The sequence below is a fragment of the Gymnoscopelus braueri genome (assembly GCF_963280865.1).
Source record: "Gymnoscopelus braueri genome assembly, chromosome: 19".
NCBI lineage: Eukaryota > Metazoa > Chordata > Actinopteri > Myctophiformes > Myctophidae > Gymnoscopelus > Gymnoscopelus braueri.
Genome location: NC_137621.1, coordinates 33,850,856 through 33,873,211, shown reverse-complemented (window position 1 = coordinate 33,873,211; position 22,356 = coordinate 33,850,856). Strand labels below are relative to the sequence as shown.

Below are 22,356 nucleotides of genomic sequence, written 5' to 3'. Positions count from 1 at the left end.
TTGATAATTGTCAAGGGCAATATCACTCTTTTAAAAAAAAAAATTTTTTAATCAAAAGGAAAAATTGCTCATGCCATACCTAACCTAGGGCATTCACTTTGGAAAAGAAAACCCCACAGTCAATATTTTCCCCCTTAGCCTGGTCCAGGCTAATTGATTGATTGATTTATTGATGTACTTTATTTAGTAAGACATGAGAACAGTGAGTACAAATTCACAATACAAGGTCTACTAAACTGGAAGACTCATTAAGCACTGAGCTTGTTTAAGACGAGATCCCCATGCACACAAATCATGATGACATATAAGAGACAGACAGATATACACACTACTATACAGAATGTCATACAATCAGCTTACAGGTTACTGTTAGGGTATGAAGAGTGAAAAATATGTAGGCCTACAAGAGAAGAAAAAGAAAAGGGGGGGGGGGTAGGGGGGTAGGTTAAGACTTGGACAGGGGCCGTTTTCGAATTGCAGCCTACTGAAGTTGTATCTTTAGGGCAGTTTTGAAAGTGAGTAGGGTATAACACTCCTTTAATCCTTTTGGTAGGGCATTCCACATTTTTGATGAATAGCATGAGAACGAGTTCATTCCCTTTCTGGGTTGAACATGATTCGTGGAGCTGCCTCTGGTGTTATGATCGTGGACTTCATTAACATTTTGGAAGTATTTTTGACAAATTGATTCAATCAATCATGATTGATTGATTGAATACTTTATTAACACTTTGCAAACAAAGCACTGGAAGTTGCCTACAGTTCAATACAAGGTGAGGATTTTAAACCCAGGACGGCAGCCAGCCCAGCCTGTCGGGGATCTGTGCTCCGAGGCCGGGGCCCACGTTTATAGTTGCTTTGTTGTTTTCAGGGGATTTGGCCACGCCTCCAAAATAAAGAATGCCACCTTTCTGGTTTAATGTAAAATAGGGCCCTTTGTGTGAAGAATAAAGAAAGAGTCAGAGACCAAGGAGGAGGGGAGGGGTGATCATCTGTAGGCCAGCGTTCTCTTTTCGGTAATATTGGGCAAAAATGGACTTCTACATCATTCAGGGTCAGTGGTGTAAAGTAACTAAGTACATTTACTCAAGTACTGTACTTAAGTACAATTTTGAGGTATTTTTTACTTTTTCAATTTTCAATACTTTTACTTCTACGGTACCGTTGCATCTCAGAGGCAGTACTTTTACTCCACTACAATTATTGGACAGCTTTAGTTACTAGTTACTTTGTAGATGTTAAATATTATTACAAAACATGCATTAACCACTTCAGCCGTAGACTTCGGCTATTTGAAAATAGCAGATCTACAAGCTCACAAGGCGTTTGAGCTTGTAGATCTGCTATTTTCAAACGATTTTTATACATTTTGAGTTTTACTCAAGTAAATTCTGAATACCGGACTTATATTTGTGTGAGTATTTCTGCATTGCAATATTGATACATTTACTTGATTAAAACATTTGAGTAGCCTACTTTTTCCACCACTGTTCAGGGTTCAGTTCAGTTGAGGTCCCATCAATCCATGAATGTACAGGACGCCATGTCGCTTACTTGTGACATCACGGACACATCCTTGGTATTCTTATTGTTATTGTAGGGCTCCAGCGGTGGATGAAAATGCAGTACATGCACAAATATTTGGATATTATGGAGGTATCCGAACAGTAAATCTCTTAACATTTCCAATATTATGTTTTAACATTCGTTGACGGTTTAAACGAAATCGCCACGTTGTTATTGCTGTAAATGGGCACTACACAACAAAGGCAACGTTGTCTATTCTTTTAGTTGTTAGCTTGCTAACATGTTTTGGGGTTGTAGTTAACGTTAAATCTACATAAATCTTTCAGGTTAATAGAGTTGAGTAACTATTACACCTGATTGTTTGGCGCTTTGTTTAGCTGTTGAAGCAAAAACACGGTAGTTAAAGTCATGAGTGCTTGAAGCTGTGCAATAAGAGCAGTGACTAGCGTTGGCTAACTACTCTATTAGCTTGTTGCTAACTGCAGACAAGTTGTATGTTGGTTAACATCTAACATTCACCACTAAACATAAACATTTAAACGTTTAGAAAGCTCTATTCTCTGGCTAACGTTAAACAGCTACAAGTTAATGTTAGCATCGACGATAACTTCTTGAAGTTGGTGCTTGATAGCTAATGTTGTGTTGGGTAACTTAGTTACTGAGTGATTGCAAAACTTGCCAAGGCGGGATTGATGTTTGACCACTTTTAAACCTGTTCTGATTATCTTTTCTTTTTTTTTTTTTTAGCATTTGTAGATTTGTAAACAGGACAATAGTTGATCTAGTGAATAACACATGAGAGGGACTCTTACTGTATGTTGATAAAACAGTGGGTTTATTTAAATAAAACTGTATCTGTTGAACCTCCATCTACAGCAGTGGTTCTTAAACGTTTACATTTCAAGGACCCCTCTTAACTCTGACAGTGTTCCATTTGTATACTGTCAAGAGTTACAGACTTGCAAGGGTCAATTTACCACTCTATCTACAGGTACATTTGTAGCTAACATCTCTGAGAGGATACAGTGATAAACTCTGGAAGGATAGTGTGTTGGTTGGCAGCCTGCTGCCCTCTAGGGATTCACTGGGTGTGTTGATGGAATGCACGACCCTCCGAACACACTATTAATGTTATAAATATCTATCTGCCCTCATAGTAGCTTGGCCATGAACGGAGCCAATGATGGTGGTATTGTCAGGCATTTATCATACACAGAATATAGGCCTAACTTACTTCTGATGATGGACTATTCAGTCCATGTCCATATAACGTATTAGAGTTGGGTCTTCTTGAGCAAGCCTCTCAATTTAGGCTAATGTTGATTTTAAAATTAGTTCACTAATGTCTGATTTATACTTAGTTGCGTGCCAGTGTCGTGTGCGAAAATAAACACTCTACAAGCTTGTAGATCTGCTATTTGTGGTGCGAGAGACCGGCACGTAACTAAGTATATATTAGACTTAATTGTATGTTATTGTGAAAGACCTCAAATAGTTTCACACCATAACAACGTCACAAAGTGTAATGACACCTCTCCTATGTGGTTTAGTTTGAAGCAAAGTGATTGCGAAGATGAAACGCATACTTTGTTTTGCCATTGTTGCTACACAGAGGAGAGGACTTGTCAGCTCTTTTTAATGGGATTTTTCTATTGGGCCACACGATGTGTTGTTGTTGAATACTAGAATTGATCTGGGCGGTATTGGACAATTTCCCAGCCAACCACAAATTTAGAATAGAATAGCACCTCCAAAATCTGATTGCTGGTAGAGCTAATAAACATAATGGATGCTGACAAAATCGATCAGCATTTGGCTCGTTTCTGGCTTTTTCCCCCCATCCTGTTTGTGAAAGTTGAACAAGTCCAGACATAGGCCATAACACTCCAGTGACACTGTCCTCTGGCCATGATGTTGTTCCATCAGCACAGGCTAGAATTAGATCTGTGTGTTTGGCTACGGCACCTATAGTATGCATGTTGTGGAGCGGTGCAGTGAGAGTTGGGGAAACTGACCCTCGTAAGGGTTATGTATTTTATACTTAGCTACACACCGGTGTCTCAGACCGAAAATATCAGATCTACAAGCTCACATGCTGTGAGCTTTAAGATCTGATATTTTCGGTGTGCAACAACGGCGTGCAGCTAAGTATAAATCAGGCATTAGTAAACACTCCTCACCATGGTGTTTGAATGTGAATGTCCTGCCTTAGCCAATGAGATCTCATTACATATACTAAGATGATTGCTGACATCAGTTATACATTTGTCTGCCTTAAATTCAACTGTTTTTTCATAATGGGCTTAGTGTTACAGAACTTTCCAGCATGTTTCTAGCGGTTAATGAGATACTATGACATTTTGACTCTTGAATCTTCCTTCGCTGGACACTTACCACAGGGGGGGCAGACAGCTTCATATTGCAGTTAGCTTGACCTTTGATTTGCTAACTGAAATCAAGATGAATGAAGGATGGATGAACACTAAACTTTTTCTCACGCATCTTTTTGTGCTCAATAATTCATTTCTTATTTTCATTGACAGTAATATCCTAACAGCCACCTGCATCCAAAATGGGGAAAGACAGGAAGTGCATCCTTTGTGAAATGGTCTGCTACACCAAGCAGGTAATTTATAAACATGTTATTAGTTATTTTTGTTTTCATTTGTCTTTTACAGCAGTTGTCTAAAACAAAACCATAGTCTTCAAGAATGAGTCAAGTGTCAAGCGAGTTGGCATTTCCCCCAGCTTACAGGATAAAGTGTGGCACACACAAACATCCACGTTTCCAGAAGCATATTCATGTGTCTTGTACCGCAGTTGACAAACAAAACCATAGTCTCCAAGAAAGTCAAGTATCAAGCAAGTTGGCACTTCTCCCAGTTTACAGGATAAAGTGTGCCACACACAAACATCCATGTTTCCAGAAGCATATCTCAAGGCCTTTAGTGTCAAGTAGCAGAATTATGCATGGATATTAAGTTATTTCTTTTTCCTAACATAGCAGGTGCATGGAAGTAAAATGATATGTATCTGTATCACTGTTGTGCAGGAGATGGATGAACATATGAGGAGTATGCTGCACCACCGAGAGCTGGAGAACCTGAAAGGCCGGTGAGTTCCCTCTAATCATGAAAGGCAAACCTCTTGTCTTTAAAAAATCAGTCGGTCTGCTCCAAAAATAAATAATATACTCAAATGAAACAGCTATCGTCTCAGTCCAAAAATAAATAAATCAAATTCGATCATAAATAATCAAAACATTTGATCAAAATCTTGATTCAAGTCCATTTCAGGCTCAAGGCACGTGTATGCACCAACACGTGTGCTGTATGGAAGATGAGCAGCAGGGCAGCTGTCTCAACCGTGGTATATATATTTAGACACAATCTCCCCGGAACAACGGTCATGACCGACTGAAGGCAACTGGCTGTCTCGTGACTCCTGTGTAGATTAGTGAAGTATGTGTGAGTGAAATGTAGGTTAGAGATACAGTATACAAGTTTCAAGTGGTTACTAGAGTATCCAGACTTAAATAATAAATATGCATACCAAAATAGGAAACTCTTTAAAGTTTATGTCCATGTAGTCCAGGAGTTTTGAATGAAAACAAGAAGATAGGTGTAGTAGCGAAGTAACTAATGTATGCTCTTCCACTTTGTTTTGGGAGGTTTCACCTCACATTTTTCAGAAACGTTAGAAATGTAGGTTGTTATAGTTATGTTAGTGATACAGTCAACATAATAATGATGAAATGATGCCTATAATCAGTCAACATAAATACATTCAATAAATGTGGCCCCTACAATGAGTGTTATAGTACCTAAATTGGATTCATTTTGGTAAAATGTCAGATTTTGAGCTACAACGTAACAGTGCCTTGTTCTCAAAATCATCTGTCCTTCATTATTTCATTGACCCTTAAAAGCTACACTTGGGCTGCAGTCAAATATAGGCGTAGGCTTATAGTTTGTTTTATTCACGTCTATTCTATGTTACAAGTTGGCTTTTCACATCTACATCATATGCTAACATTACAAATGTCCCTCTGTTGAGTTGAAAACAAACATAACTGCAACCCAACCATATAGATAAAGGCTTTTCCAACGGCACAAGGGGTCATAGAATGGCAGAATGCCATGACACCATTTTGAGAAATAATATGAGCTTTAGCCAGGCAAGTCACTGCCCATCACAGAGCAACCACAGCATGGCATTCTTGGGTGTTATGGGTTTTAAGCAGGGTAGTGGGTTGTGTGCAGCTGCACAAGGCTCCAGTTACACAAGCTTAGAGATTGGTTGACAGGATCTCTGCAACTAATGTGAGGACTGTGCCAGTAACACACACCAATATGGAGGGGGGAGGTGAGTCTTAGCTCTTGGGGGCAGGGTCTGTGATTAAATACAAACACAGTTGTCCATACAGTCTCACAGCACAGCGGACACCATCATGAGAGCGTGCTAAGCTGAGGGAGCGCCCACCTTCCCCTCTGCGCGTCCCAGCGCTGTGCTAGCTGCGTGGCCGGTTGTGGTAGCTGGACAGATACAAACTAGATCCAGTATGCTGCCTGGGTACAGCCTGGCTGCCCCTCCTGCCCTCACCCTACCACCTATATCCTGCTGAAGAGAACGGAAAGATCAGGAAGCTCCTATCTGTATTTTGTTTTTAAACAAGGGAAAATTCTAAGTTAGCTTACCTCCTGATCTGTGAAGAGTAGAGAATTTGGAGTTATACATTTTTTTTAAAGGACTGTTGAGTAATCTCCTCTCCTTTTAATTTGATTTATTTTTTACTTTAACGTAACAAGAAAGTAGAGCCTCTCTATAGTAGAAGGCTCTGCAGACAAGAAAAACCGAACCAGACTTCAAAAAGTTTTGACCTTAACCATGCCCGAAGCAACCATTGAACGCCCACTGTCCCCCTCCCTCCCCAGGGACTGCGGACATGAGTGCAAAGTTTGCCGAGTGACGGTGGTGAGCCTGACCGAGTATGCCAACCACATCTCCAGCCCGGTGCACAAACAGAATGTGGAGGCTTCTGAGCGACGGAACAGCACTGATGACCATGAGGAGGAATACTTTGACAAAGAGCTGGTGGACTTGGTTGAGAAGAGAAAGGAACAGCTCAGGTACGTCACTTGTTGGGAACTCATTTTCATCTGAAATGGAGCACTGGGAGTACTAATAACATTAATGTTATTAACATTTCAGTGTTGCACCAAAGTGGCAAAAATATTTGTATTTGATGAGTCTAAAATAATAAGAGTCTGGCATAATCTTATTTATGCTTATTACAAATGAATTGTCACCCCTTGAGACCGAGAACATTTTGTTTGTATTGCGGTTTCAATATTTATTTTAGGTCAGCTGTAATATTAATTATTTGGTTTTAGCCACACATGTAAATGTTGCTGATCGCCTACTAGACCTCTCGGTCTCTGTAAACCATGTATAGTCACATTGTGCTCAGAGGAGCTCACAGGTCTGATTTAGCTGAGCTGCCTGTGCTGCAGGAGAGGTTTGGAGTCGTATGTCAGCGCTACAATCTAAAAAAAAGCATGACTGCACACTCTCACTTGCTCACTAAAAGCTAAGACACATTCTTCTCAAATGAACAGGTCTCTCTGCTGCTTAGAAACATCATCTATAGAACCAAACTTTTCAGTTTAACATTGTGTCTAAATCTGTAAAATATGATATAGAAAATATTGGGTCATTTTTCAAGAGTTTTTGACTTTTTTTAATGTTTACATTACTGTTAGCCTGCCTTTTGTGTTCCTGATCATATCCCATAAATGACAAATTATTAGTGGTCAATTTCAATGTCTATCTCAAAGTCCTCAAAGGGATGTCCAACCGGGACAGCAGTTGGGAAAGAGTGATTCAAGATATACAGCTGTCCTCTGCTTACACATACCAGAACATATCCCCCGACATAGACATTGTAGGTCATAGCTCGAACCAAAGTTTGGCAGCGTCACAGCTATGCAGCAAGTGATATGGTTGCTAGCTAGACTGTTTGGTACAAACAATAAGTGTAGTATAGGTTATGAAGAGTGTCATTCCAAAAATAGACATACCACTTCCACTTGACGTGGCAGCAACATTAATAGCATAAAATAAAAAGTAAAGTAATGCTTTCATGAAAACCCACACTTTTAGAGAGAATATTCAATTTTTATGCGGTTTGCCCAACACTTTGCAGCTACTGAAGGTAGCATGTGTTTTGTATTTTCTTTAGGCAAGAAGAGTTGGCCGCTGCTGCAAAGCGGGAAAAAGAGGAGGCGGCACGCAGGAAGCAGCAGGAGTTTCAGCAGAGGTTGAAAGCAGCGAAGGAACGCTTTTCTCAGGGTTACACGTGGCAACAGTCGTCAAGGGGCATGAGTGGATCATTCAGTGGCCAGGGTGCGTTGAACCGGAACAACATATCTTATGGGGGCAGACCATGGGAGGCTCCATTTTCAAGACCCTCAAACTACAGCCAACAGGGAAAAAGCGCCACATGGCACGCTCAGGAACCCCCCAACTTCCAGAATTGGGCTTTCCGAGAGAAGGCACCAGGTAGGAATTGGCGTAATCCAGAGTTTAAGCAGAACATGAGGTGTGACCAGGGTATGGCGCCTGACAATTCAAGAAGTCGACTTCCCTGGTTGAGCAATGGAGGTAGCAGTAATGGGATCTATGGCTGGAACAACATTTCTCAGTGCCCGCCACAAGCAACCAGGCCTTTAAGCCTCCTTGGAGATGTACCTCGCTGTCCGCCCCCACCAACATTTTTTTCTCGAGCAACGGGACAGTGTGGGCAGAATCAAGACAAAGAGCAGGAAAGTCGACTGGGTGATGGGTATCAGCACATGGAAGGATCAAGTGCAGACCGTGGCCGCCATAGCAGTCTGGGTCCTAAAGCCTCTGGCAGTAACCCCAAACTGGACAAAGCCTGTCGCTGGTCCCCCTACCCGCCAACTAAGCTTTTTGACGGCGTGCCCCAAAAAGATACCCACCCCAGCCCCTCAGAGAAGTTCCCCAAAGTCCCCACACCTCAGCAACAACAACAAAATGGACCAGATGTTGGCACCCACGACAATCCTTGTGATGGTAAGAAAAGGAAAAAGAAGAAGAGCAGTAAGGGCGCTAGACTCCAAGATAAAAGTAACAGCAGCATTAAAAGCAGCTCTCACAGTGACAGACCACAAACCTCCTCACCTGAGCCACCCAAAGAGAGGTCGGATAAACTGCCAGAGCATAGAGACAGGAAAGTGCAATCAGTTCCTGATCCTGAAACCCAGCTCATGAAGACCTCCAGTCAAGAGCCTGAGCAATCCACAGCGATCCCCAGCCACAGTGGCCACAGCCCTAGGTTCTCACCCACTGGAGTGCTACAATCAGTGCGAGAACAGCAACTATTGGAAATCTTGAAAAAAGCCAAGGACGCTGTGTCAGACAAAAATAGCTCTGTCAAGCTTTCCAAGGAGAGCAGGCTGGAGCACATCGCACAGGAAAAGCAAAGCAGAGGTTCAGACAGCCAGGTCGGAGCCAACAAAGAAAATAACTGTAGACGGGAGCAAGCTAAAGCACCTTCGTCTGCCATGGTCAGGTCTTCTCTTCGTAAAGAGGGGGAAACAAGTCTGCCATTAAACTGCCAGTCTCTACAGTCAGTGCAGGTCAGTACATCCACCATGGACACTTCAGAGCCTGTGGTCTCAACCAGGGAAGAAGAAGACCGAGACAATAAGAGGTTGGAGTGTGGTTCGGAGGAGGGAAGGAACTCTGTTGCCACAGATGAGGCCATGCAGACTGCAGAGGTCGGCCAGGGGTCAGAGAGTGACGCCTCCAGGAGCAGCGAAGCAACACATTCCACCTCAGGATCCACTGCTGCACTCAGTCTGTCCAAAGCTGGTCTCCCTCCTGTCTTGAAACGTGACCTGACTAAACACATCGTCTCCAAGAACAAAACGGGCAGCCACGAACCCAACCTGAACATCGCCAGGCGGGTCAGAAACATGGACGAGTCTCGGAGGGGCGAGGTGGAGAAGGAGTCGGGGCTTAAGCCGACCGTGCGGCAGCTCATCAGCTCCTTTGGATCGCGCAACGTGAACTGGGAGCAGGTGTACCAGGAAGTCAGGAAGAAGCAAGAGCAAGGCAAAGGCATGCCAAGGTGAGACATTGTACTTATATTTACACCTGTAAATGGCCAGGAGAGTTAAAGTAGGTAGATATTGCAATTCAGGTTATACCAAGGTGAGATATAGATGGTGAACTTAGATTGCTTTGAGGTGATATTTTGAATGTCGATTATGATGTTTCACACTTCCAAATGGTTAATATTATCAATATCAGTGACTACAATGCATTATCTGCCATCAACTGAAGTTTTGTGGTCAATACATATATAATTACTTTTATGTAACATCAAAATCTAAGTAATGTGTCCCCTTTTGTTGTGTCCCCGTGTAGGTTTGGCATAGAGATGGTGTCCTGCGACCAGGAGGACCACAGCCAGGAGGAGGAAGACATAGCCCTGCTCGAGGGGTTCCAGTGGGAGTCGCTAGCCGACTCGGACACCTCTTCCCTCCCGGCCGCTTGCCCCCGCAAACGCTGCCTATCTGAGAGCAGCATCGCTCCCAACTGTTCACAGTTTCCCTCAAAGAGTTTGGGGGAGACAGCATTGCATAGGGATACCCTCCAGTGGCCTGACAGACATAGCTTGCAGGTACCCCCCTCTCTACACAAAGACAGTCCGCAGCAAGATGAGGTGCAGATGTTTGGCCAGTGTGAGGCCAGACCACGGAAACAGCCAGAAGGGTCGCTGAAAGGGACAGTGAAGGCTCTCCAGGGATCAGTCACACTGATTGGGGACAGCAGCTCTGGGACTGAACTGTATGACGCTCAGGGGACTGGAAAGAAACGCAGAGCAGCAGGGGTAAGTGGTAGAAGTGATGAGTCTTATTTTCTTTCAGATGGGAAGAGTTCAAAGTGATTTAATAGTGTCATGAATTGATACTGATTTGACTGTCTGACTATGTATTTTATTTACCAGTCCTGTAAGCCCGCATGAGCTTTACAAGCCACCCTGCAGTTGTGTGTACACCATGATCATCAACTCGTATCACACACATACTATATTTCTTATTCTCTTATAGGATATTCCAAACCCAGAGATTCCTAGTTTGGAAAGAACCAATAAAAGGAGGAAAATCAAGTCCAAGAAAGGTAAGCATCTGAAACAAAATGAGAGCCAACTTTGTTAAAGATTATTGTAATAACTGTAATAAATCCCTGAACGTGTGTCTGTGTTGTGGTTCCTGTGCAGAGCGTCTCCAGGTGGACCAGCTGCTGGCTGTGTCACTGAGGGAGGAGGAGCTGAGTGGTTCCCTGCAGGGGGTGGACAACAGTCTGATCCATGCCAGAGCTGCCCTGCAGGCTGCTTACATTGAAGTCCAGCGCCTCATGGTGGTCAAACAGCAGGTAGCACCTCAGACTCGAGACTTATCTGTCCTTCCTCTGTTATGTTTCTTCTATCTATTTATTGTTTTACCACTTTCAACCTGGAGTCCCTGTTTTGGGAATGTCATTAGAAGCGATATAGGCGATAAAAAAAGCAAACAAAGCAGATCTACAAGCTCACAACATATTGTGATGCGACACATTGTGAGCTTGTAGATTTGCTGTTACCACTATTTGTCGTACGACAAAGTATATAAATGGCTAATCATTTGGATTTGTATCTGTCAATTGGCTTGTTTGCCCATCTTTATATTGCCCCTCTATATCCAGTGTCTCTTTATTGCATATATTTATTAACATTGTAATCAAACTGAGATCTGATTAGATAGATCTGATTGAAATCTGTCAAATGTCTGAATAATCAACCACTTAATTAATATGCATGTCATGCTGCAGTATACTGTATGCATGCAATTACAAAATCAGGGCCAGATTTCAGGGGCAATAACTGTGATACATATTGTTCTACTTCTCGTACAGGTAGAAAACAATGTATTTGGTTCCCTGGTATTAGATGGTATTGAGAATTTCATTGTTTCCGTTTTCGCAGATGAACGGAGAGATGAGCACCCTGAGAAACAAGCGCATCGAGCTGCTCAAAGGGATGCAAGGTAAGGACCGCTGATCTTGGCTTGACATGAATCACATTGGATGACCACTGTAATGACCAACAGTGCAGTGCCTACAGCCAAATTTATGCTCCGTTGCGCGATGGTGTTCTCGCCAAGAACAGCCGGGAATAGCAGACCTACAAGCTCACAATGCGTCACATTTGTGACGAGCTATTCTCGGCGCGGGACACCGTCGCACGACGAACTATGAAGTGGGCTTGTTTTGGGGGCTTGTTTTTGAATTGTATAGACAGGTCAGCATAGAAAGAGACTGTAAACTGAGAGCAGAGAGTGGGAAAGACATACAACAGGTGTCCAGCTGGGATCCGGTCAGCTACCGGTGTGCCACATACTGTATGTCTCCCCAGTGTTAACCAGTTTTATCTTGTCATCTTCTCCAGGTGGTATCGGAGACACAACAGCTCCTGTCAAAGTCAAGGAAGAGAAGATGGATCCAGTTCCCTTTGAGTCACAGCAGTCCTCGCTGCCCCCCTCTGTCCCAGATGCTGCTGTCCCCAGCCAGGCTTCTCACCCCCCACACTTTGCCTCACCTCCCCCCATCACACCTGTATTCATAAAGCAGGAGCCCCTCTCCCCGGTTCATATCAGCTCAGAGCCAGACCCCATGGAGATTCCAGCCCCCTGTGCTCACAGCACCACCCCTGAACTACCCTTGCCTCTTGTTGCAGACCCTCAGCCAGGTAGCACCTGAGTTTTCTCATAGGTTTTATGTCACGGCTGTGTTTGGGTTTAGTCCTAGTTCCCCACAGGGCTGGCCCCAATTATCTGAATATAAACTACACAAAACTAGCATTTTATTCGTTTTACAATCTCATAGTTTATTTTATTTTAGTTTAATGTTAGAATGTGACAACCAGTGCTCACAAATGTTTGACATAATTTGCATGGCACTTACTCTGTCCTTGCATTTTGTAACTCACTTTGGATATTAGAGCATCTGCTAAATGCCCAAATTGTAAATTGTAATAATGGCCCAAGTAAGTGTATTCCATTTTTCTCTTTTATCTGTAGACCCAGCACAAAACTGCCAGGTATCTCCTGAAAAGGAACTGGTGTTTTACAAAGCTAACAGGGAGCCTACGCCAGAGAGCTTCGGAGCCCCTGCAAAAGCCAAAGAGAGTTCCCCGTGCGCGGTTCAGGTGATGGAGAAAGCCATTCAGGCTACCAGAGACACTCTCGCCCCATCGTCCGACTGCAAACCCCCCCCAGGTGCCTTCCTGTCCAGTCGCGGAGCCCCTGCAGAAGCCAAAGAGAGTTCCCTGTGCGCGGTTCAGGTGATGGAGAAAGCCATTCAGGCTACCAGAGACACTCTCAGCCCATCGTCCGACTGCAAACCCCCCCCAGGTGCCTTCCTGTCCAGTCGCAGAAGCTCCGATGACGTGAGTGTCACCGGTGCTACTCCCTCACTGTCCTGTGATCCCTCCTCTGTCCCTGCTGCCCTCGTGGTGCCTCTCTCTCCATCCGAGCTCAGGAGTAGCAAGCGTGTGAGGAAGCTGAAGAAGAGACGGGTGTTGAAGAAGGCCCAGGGGACAGACCAGCCTGAAAGCAGTGACACAGAGGATGAAGGGATGACCTTGAGGCCGAGGCGCATCCGCACGCGCAGGAGACCCAGCGGTGGCTCTCACGTTAGCACCTCCACTCCGCCAGTTGCTGATGAGGATGGCGACAGGGAGATGGAAGCAAATGGGGAGGTTTCGGCGGTGATAGAGGTCCTGTCTGACCCTCTGTCCCCAGCCAGCAAACCTGAGCAGGTGGACACGGACTCTGCCCTGGACATGGTAGAGCTCACCCCGGCGACTGCTGTTGACGTGGTGAATATTGAATCTTCTGAGGCAGAGGCAGGCATGGAGGCCATCTCTGCCAGCCAGGAGGCCCAGATGGACGGCAAAACCCAGACGCCAGTAGCAGGTCCGCCCCCAGCCTCGAGCCCCGACACAAGCAGAGCAGAGCCGCAGAACCTGGCCTGCAACGAAGTCACCTCCACCAGTGAGATGGATGTATGTACTGTTGTCAAGCCTCATCATGATGGGTAAGATTGATTATTGCAGTACATTTTGTATCTTTAAAGTTTGAGACACAGACATTATAACAAACCATAGCTGTTTGAAACCTTTTAACCAGGAAAAGTGTGTGTGTGTGTGTGTGTGTGTGTGTGTGTGTGTGTGTGTGTGTGTGTGTGTGTGTGTGTGTGTGTGTGTGTGTGTGTGTGTGTGTGTGTGTGTGTGTGTGTGTGTGTGTGTGTGTGAGAGAGAAAAGTAGCAAAAAGTGGAACCCTCGACTAGTTGAATATACAACATATTGATAGAAACCGCAAATACATGAAGAATCTTAATAATCATCTATAAGATACATCTCAATATACATAACAAAAATACAGCAAAATGTAATTTTAATTCATGCTTTTAGATGTTGAGTCTGAACTAGAGAATGGCCATGCATCTCTGTTGTTATAGGTAGAATGTAAACCCACAAAATTGCACACATTGGGGCTCTAATAATCAGTTTGTATAAAGTATTCAGGGTGATACTATGACATCTTGGTAACATTTTAATAAATACATTCAGGCAATGTATTGCTGTTGGTGACATCCATAAGCTACGTTCAGAGGGATTTGGGAAATCCAAGGTTCTGGTACCGCAAATATGTTCTACATGTTGCTGACTGAACAGAAGCAGGATAGTTAATAGGATAGTAATATAGTCATTATTATACATTATACTTATTCTTTATTGTTACACAATACACTATTCCTGACAAATACAAGTTTATTGCTTTATGTGCAACTTAACCAAGCAAAACCATAATGTAATGCCTTATTGTTTCTGTTTTATAACTCATATTCTTTATTTATATATAATGTAAAGCACTTGTATGAAATGTGCTATACAAATAGTGAGTGGCGTTACGGACATTTTGAGATCCATCAAAGCTAATGAATTTATTATTTTGTTTACTCATCTCATGCATGTATGTCTGTTTCCCCCATAGTGACATCCAGATGCCCCTGACGCTGCCAAAGATGCCCAAGGCATCATCAGGTAACACACAGGATGATTTTCCCACAGGGGTTATTTTAGAGATCGCAAAAAATACAGTCCAGGATATGTATAGACATAGCACTGGTATTCTTGGTGTTGGACATTGTACATGAATAGCTAATTTCCAAAACATTAAACGCTGCATATAGAAAAAATACCAGAGATTTGTCATTTAATACGTGCAAACTATAAAGGACCCAGTCTGTAGAAACGTTATATACAGAACTATAATTTAATCCAATCATTTTAATTCCTTAGTGTGTTATATACATTTCTTAAAATATCATTGCTTTCGGCAAATGATGAATTTCACAATTTAGAATGAAGTTCAGTATTCATAATGTGAGTCGAGAAACCCTTTTAACAGGTGACGTTTTAGTGCCTCATAATTGGCATCACAATATAGTGTCTCTTGAACTTTAATGCCAGGTGAAACGTGAAAGTTTCACAGTGAGTTTCAAACTAAACAGCCCTGTTAATTTTGGATAGATTCTTTATGGTGATATTTAGCTACTGCATGATATACATTTCAGAACTTTCAGTAAATAGAACAGTGACAGTGACTAAGGTGCTGTCAATTTCTTCTTTTTTTTTTAAATAAGACAATATATTTAACATTTCCTCTCAACTGATGGATATGCCCCTTTACTTTGATGTACAATATCTATGCAAGTCAACCAAACAATCCAACTTGGCAAAGTAATATATTACAAAAATGTTATAACCTATGTCTGAAATGAAATATCCCTTGGAAGCACGCTTACGCCTAATTAACATTTTCTTGCAAGACCTTGCATTCTTGCATGAAATACAATTTCTACTTGAAAAAAGTGCTGCAACGTAGAAAATCTGTTATTTTCATGGAACGCCACAGTCGTGTTATTAAATATAAATCAGCCCTTACTTTTCTCAGTACCAGTGTTCTGTGGAGACAGGTGGTGGTGCGGCTCTACAAAGACCACAGCCATGCTGTGGCTCTTCTGTGTAGCCCAACGTAAACCCTCTCTCACATCTCACATTCTCCGGGACAGAATTAGCATTCCCCGCACTCTTTGAACAGATTAAAATAGTCTCCACAGATCCCAAATTACTTTTTATGGGCAAGATATTCATAGAGCTCATAGATGGCTTACACTGAGACAGGACAGTGTGCCCAGAGAAGTGATGAATTGAGAAGTTTTCTGAGAGCAGGTACTGTATATATCCTGAAGTCAATTCAATGCTGCTGTATACAAACATCTCTCCTTGCCTAATGGCATTCAAGTGTGAAGTGTCACCCATCCTCTGTCACCGGATAGCTTACTTATATATATATTTCTCGGTTGTAAAAAGTGATACAGGTATTTAAATCCTTCGTTTAGATTATATTACCTTTATGCTTATTATTATTATATTTTAAAAAGTTATTGAATTCAGGCAGGTATTGTTGGTAAATCTCCCAACAATGATCATTTTGAACGTGTGTGTGTGTGTGTGTGCCAGATGTGTCCTCTGATGCTGGGGACGACTGTATGCCTACTGAGGGGACCTTTGAGGGCCACCAGGAAGCAGTGAACGCCATGCAGGTCCATGATGGACTGTTGTACACCTGCTCTGGAGACCGCACAGTCAAGGCCTTCGACCTGGTGGTGAGTATCTATGACATGAAGCATGGCCACAACATTACCTTAAAAGTTACTGAAGCAGAGTAATGAATGGAAAGTTGCCAGTTTATTTGCAAATGTTGTTTTGGAAAACTGGATGATGGATAAAGCCTCCGTCACCCCGCTTAACTCCCAAATGCTTGATGATGTCTAAGAAGACTGTGCCTGTGGGGCGTCCGCTGGCCTAGCGGTCCAGGCGCATACCACATGTGCTGGTAATCCAGCTTGACAGCGTGTCGCGGGGTCGACTCCCGATCCCGACGACCTTTGCTGTATGTCATCCCCCATCTCTCGCCCCATTTCCTGTCAGCCTACTATCCTATCAATAAAAGGCATAAAAAGCCCCCAAAAATATATTTAAAAAAAAAAGACTGTGCCTGTACTGGGAACTGAATGTGTGTGTCTATATGTGTGCGTCAATGTCAAGCAGAGATGGGCTGTGAAACAAATTACGTTAAAATAAAAGTAAAAAAACCCTGACAAAATACAATGCTGGTCTTTTGTCATGTTTTAAAAATTTACGAATTGTTTTAAGTCAGAAATGGCTATTTATAGAATAGATAATTTGTTCTATTTTTTAGAATTGTTTTGGCAATTTATGCATTAGTTCAGAAAGGTCAGTAGAGATTTGAATGCTGGTCCTCGTGCTCACAAGGAGCATGTGGACTGTGCACTAACTGGCTGAGCCACCAGGCACCCCGGTAAAGAATATTTTTTACTTTGAATTCATTCAGTTTTTAAAACGAACAAACCCTGATTTTGTCCCACGTCACCTCAGAGCAGCATCAGCCTTCTGGCTAATAAGATCGTCCTCTCATTCGTCTCCTCACCTACTGTATGTCTTCCAGAGCCATAAATGTGTGGCTGTGTTCGAAGGCCACAGCTCCAAGGTCAACAGCCTGTTGGTGTCAGCAGGACCAAGCCTGCCACAGCGCCTGTACTCTGGCTCCAGTGACCAGACCATCCGCTGCTACAGCCTCAAGGTGACAACAGAGAATGGATGGATAGATAAATAAATTGATCAGAGATAGACAGATAGATTGATGATTAGGCAATTTCCTACTTGGTTACCCTATGCATCAATTGCCATGGAGGGAACTGATTATTTGAATTATGTTATATGTAGAGTAGCCTGATTATGAGTTCAGATGTATGGTTCTATTAATCAACCTTTGATTTGCTGTGCCAGACACAATTTCCAGAATGCAACTGGCTATGTAGAATTTTTGCAACTGCCATTATTTGACATAATTGGTTTTATGGAATAGTCTCTAAAATGATTTTGATTTCCGATACAGACAATGGAGTGTGAGCAGCAGTTCTCTCTATCAGACCGGGTCCTCTGTCTCCACAGTCGCTGGAAGGTTCTATATGCTGGCCTGGCAAATGGCACCGTCGTCACCTTCAACCTCAAGGTGACACAAAGAACTACATCTTATATGATACTGTGAAACTGTAGAATACATTGTTTGTAAGGCTAAAACATAGCAAGTCGGAACAAAATAAATATAAAAATCCAAGAGACTTGACCAAGTAAAATATCTTACTATCAGTAAAGTATAAAGTAAAAAAAACGTTATTCAAATGGAATCAGATTACACAATAAACAAACAAATATAACCATATTAATAAAAAAGTAGACCCAATGCAGAAATGTACATGTTTAACTGCAAATGTTATCTCTACTCATAACTAAACTGATCTGTTTTCTTCTTCTAAATTCTTCTGGTCTGATCAGACCAACAGGCAGCTGGATGAGTTTGATTGCCACGGGCCGCGGGCGGTGAGCTGCCTGGCCACTTCTCAGGAGGGGGCTCGGAGGGTCCTGTTGGTGGGCTCCTATGACAGCACCATCAGCGTTAGGGACGCCAAGAATGGTTTACTGCTACGCACCCTGGAGGGACACACCAAGACTGTGCTCTGCATGAAGGTGAGGATTGTGAAACTTCTTGTAATAGATGTAGAAGTTCATGTTAACTCTATTCATTCTAACCAGTGGAAGGGGGGGACCCTGGAAAGAAATGAAAACGCCACTGTATTTGACTAAGTTATCTGAAGTTTTTACTCCCTTGTATTCTCTTCCACACTCAGGTGGTGAATGATCTGGTGTTTAGCGGTTCCAGCGATCAGTCCGTTCATGCACACAACATCCATGTGAGACAACACTCCCCTATGACACATTGTATCACAATATAACATTTCTTGAAATGAAAACTGTGGCTAAAATGTTACACCCGTTGGAATTTCATTATTCTATATTTCTACAACTGCAGACTGGAGAGCTGGTGCGGATCTACAAAGGCCACAGCCATGCTGTGACTGTGGTGGCCGTACTGGGGAAGGTGATGGTGACAGCATGTCTGGACAAACTGGTCCGCATCTATGAGCTACAGGTCGGTCTTCTTTAAGGGTGCACTTACAACATTACGATATCAACAATTATAACAAATATAGCCTCAAGTGACAACATCAGGGATTTAATCTGTTGAGGGAAAAGGGAAATTGATGAAACATGTTCAAGTGATAGATGGTCATTGAGTTATGGCCATTAACCCATTAAAACCGGGAAAGTATCAGTGTCGTTTTAGATTTTTATGACTTTGGCTATTGAAAAATAGCAGATATACAAGCTCTTAGCGCGTCACTTCGTGCCCGCTACCAGCCTGTAGATCTGCTATATTGGGGGGTTCTCAAAAAAGTTTGAGAACCACTGATATAGCAGCATACGTTTTTCAGAAAACTGTTTTTGAACCTAAATCCCATTGTTCTGATGTGAGCAGTTCATACAAAAGTTCATTCAAAAGAGTTCATTCAAAATTTACAGTACATACTATATCTAGTGTACAGGGAAAAAACAACCTACTGTATGTCTGCTAGAGTATTTTATGAGTTGCAATTATATACAATATTGTAATCATTTATATTACTTACCGGTACATATTAACAAGTTGTTTTAATTTTCGGTTAAACTGTCCTAAACTGATAGTAATTTATTATCCTGTACACGGTTAACCATGTACCCACCCCCATCCCTAATGGCAATAATATATATATATATATATATATATATATATATATATATATATATATATATATATATATATATATATACATACACACACACACACACACACACACACACACACACACACACACACACACACACACACACACACACACACAGACTCATTTTCAGATAAACCTTCACTATACATGAATATAACCATGGGATCGGTTTATATAAATAATACATGGATGGGCTTGCCTGTATACAAAATAAGATTTGTAATTAGTATTACTCATGATTATATTGATTCATTTGATTACAGTCCCATGACCGACTGCAGGTCTACGGTGGACACAAGGACATGGTGATGTGCATGGCCATACACAAGAGCATGGTAAGACTGAACTTTCCACTATACCTGTTTCAGAAGACATTGTTAAAAGTATAAAACTAGTGCTGTTTCACTTAAGGACTATGCTAGACACCTATTAAAGGTATCCCATTAGCATGTGAATTGCCTTGTCACTTTGTTCATAGAGCCATGGTTACATGAGTAAAATTGACCCTTCTCTGGTGTATCCATGTGTCTTCAGATCTACACAGGCTGTTATGATGGCAGTGTGCAGGCTGTCAGGCTGAACCTGATGCAGAACTACCGCTGTTGGGTAAGAGAAGAGACTAGAATCAAGGGACTGAGAGAGATGGTGTGGGGTCAGGTGCACAATAATACCCCCCGATGGGATCACCACCTTATCGTGGTGGGGTGGTTTGCGCGTCTCCATGACCCATAGAGCTATGTCGGCAGGAGTATTGTACTCCTGGCAGGGTCACCCATGCCGAACAGGTCGAAGGGTAGAGACCAGACAAAGAGTGATCCCACTGGCCCTCCAGGTTGGGGGTTGGGCTGTGGGCTGATAACCCGCTCCCGGAAAAAGAAAATTATTACAGAAACTAGAAGCAGGTGCACAATAAGGAGAATAATTGTGCATAATCACATATTGCAATTTTAGCACACACATTTGAAAGTCATGTAATTCGTCAAGACTGAAATGTGGTTGTTGAAAATCTTAAAGGTAGACTTTGCAGATTTTCAACCTAAATGCCATTGTTCTGATGTAAAGAGATACATAATCTAGTGTGGCAAAAAAAACACCCTGCCTTCTGAGGATTTCTCATTGTTGTTTAATAGTGACATCAACATTTTGCAGAGAAATACAGACATGGCATTTTATATTAGGTTGAAATCGGCAAAGGTTCCCTGGAATAGCTGTGAGAAGTTCATTCAAATAATTTTCTTCCCCACATCAAAGCTTGTATTATATTTTGGGGGCGCCGATAACCAATGGTTACCCCGAATAACTTGATTCAGATGGGTAGTTTCCAGGTTGTGTTTATTGGTGTATTGTATTGACAGTGGCACGGCTGTTCGCTGATCTTTGGTGTGAGAGAACATCTGCAGCAGCATCTGGTCAATGATCACTCCAATGCCAGCCTCCTCAAATGTCGCTGGAAAAATTGTGACGAGATTTTCGGCGCTCGCAATTGCTCCAAGCAGGTATGAAATGTTGAAATGTGTCTCTTAAAATATGATCTCATCTCTACCAATCTGTATCAAACCTATTTTGTGAAAAGAAAAGAAGAAAGATAACAATAATTTTGCTTTGACTTGATCCTTCTGACCTGCAGGGAATCCCTATGCACCTGCAGAAACATGCCGACGAGGAGGCTGAACTGGAGCCGTGAGTGTTAGGTGGGTGAAATACCCTCTTCCACTCTCCCCTGTTATCTAATCATGTTCACCCCCCCCCTTTCTTTCTACCTCCCATATTGGGGGGGATATCTTACTGGGACCCACTCCACTTGACCGCGTTAATTCTGATGCCGTCGAGTGTTTTTGTTCTCTGTTTGTCGATTCCAGTACCTACTCTGTTGGAATCCAACCGTGATGTCACTACTACTGTTTATAAAGCAAAGGTTGTGTGCTGACTTTTTCTTACTTTGGCAAACGCACCTTTTGCTCTATTTCTCTTTCTCTCTCTGTCTTCTGTCCTTGTATACCACTGCAGTTACTCTCTTATCACTGACCAAATAAGACAAAAGAAACACAGAACTGTTTTTTTTTAAGAGGAAGAAACTTGGGCAGTTGCCGGTAAGGTAACTGAAGGATTGCATCGCTTTTCTTTTTTCAAAACTGCCACGAGTACTGACTACTGTACATTAAGCCTCTGTTTTACAGATTGGCTGGCTACTATATGGCATGGGTTAAGGGATGTTTTTATTGTTAACTGTTGAGTGCAGTTGTGACGTGTCACTTTGAGCAACGTTTTATTTTTCTTTTGCCATTTAATCACTCAAGGTTCAGATAAGTTCAGATTAGACTATAAAATATAGCCTTACAAGGGAGTGAAACCATTTGAGATTTCATGGCAGTTTTTGGGCCATATTTCAGTGCAATGGTGTGACGTTTTAAAGAGTTGGCCGTTTTAAGGAGTTAAATGTTTTGAAAATGGTTTTCTTTTGAGTGGTAACTTTTCTTTTTCCTTCCCAGAACCCTTTGCAAACATTCTTTTTTTGTTTGCAATGTAAGGTTGACATTTACTATTTCTTCTTGTGTTGCTCATTGATAATGGCGTTGAAGGACTTTGGTGCAGTGGTGTGACTTGGTCTTACATTTCCTTTTGAGGATTTATGTTTGCTGTGAAGGAGCACTGAGAAATGGTGTTTGTGTTTCCATGTGTGTAACATATGTTGATGTGTGTCTTTCTTCATCGTCAACATAAGAGGGATTTAAGTTATTTATTTTTCATGAATGAGTGTCTGTACTACTACGTCTGTATGACATAAATATTGATGACTGGGATTCCTCTAAAGAACTCAGTTGTTTTTATGTTTCATACACTGAGCATCAAGTAGAATGCGCGAGAGCTTGGGTGTTTTTTTACCATTGTTTTTCCATTGTTTTGTTTTTGAAGAGGCATTTGCGTGGAGGTGAAGAGATGTGTAG

The 22,356-nt window shown here is 42.3% G+C and overlaps 1 protein-coding gene across 1 annotated transcript; it reads left to right on the top strand.

The window, feature by feature from the left end:
* The first annotated feature begins 1,590 nt into the window (after positions 1-1,590).
* On the top strand, positions 1,591-21,334 carry znf106a (zinc finger protein 106a). Its single transcript, XM_080414685.1, has 22 exons — positions 1,591-1,656; positions 4,071-4,153; positions 4,580-4,641; positions 6,462-6,656; positions 7,769-9,682; positions 9,982-10,447; positions 10,668-10,737; positions 10,838-10,992; positions 11,582-11,642; positions 12,044-12,343; positions 12,675-13,692; positions 14,653-14,702; positions 16,185-16,330; positions 17,194-17,328; positions 17,644-17,760; positions 18,084-18,275; positions 18,437-18,499; positions 18,619-18,738; positions 19,675-19,746; positions 19,946-20,017; positions 20,767-20,907; positions 21,039-21,334. The coding sequence occupies exons 2-22, from the start codon at positions 4,100-4,102 to the stop codon at positions 21,093-21,095; spliced, it is 5,460 nt and encodes a 1,819-aa protein (XP_080270811.1). The 5' UTR covers positions 1,591-1,656; positions 4,071-4,099; the 3' UTR covers positions 21,096-21,334.
* Positions 21,335-22,356: the final 1,022 nt, after the last annotated feature.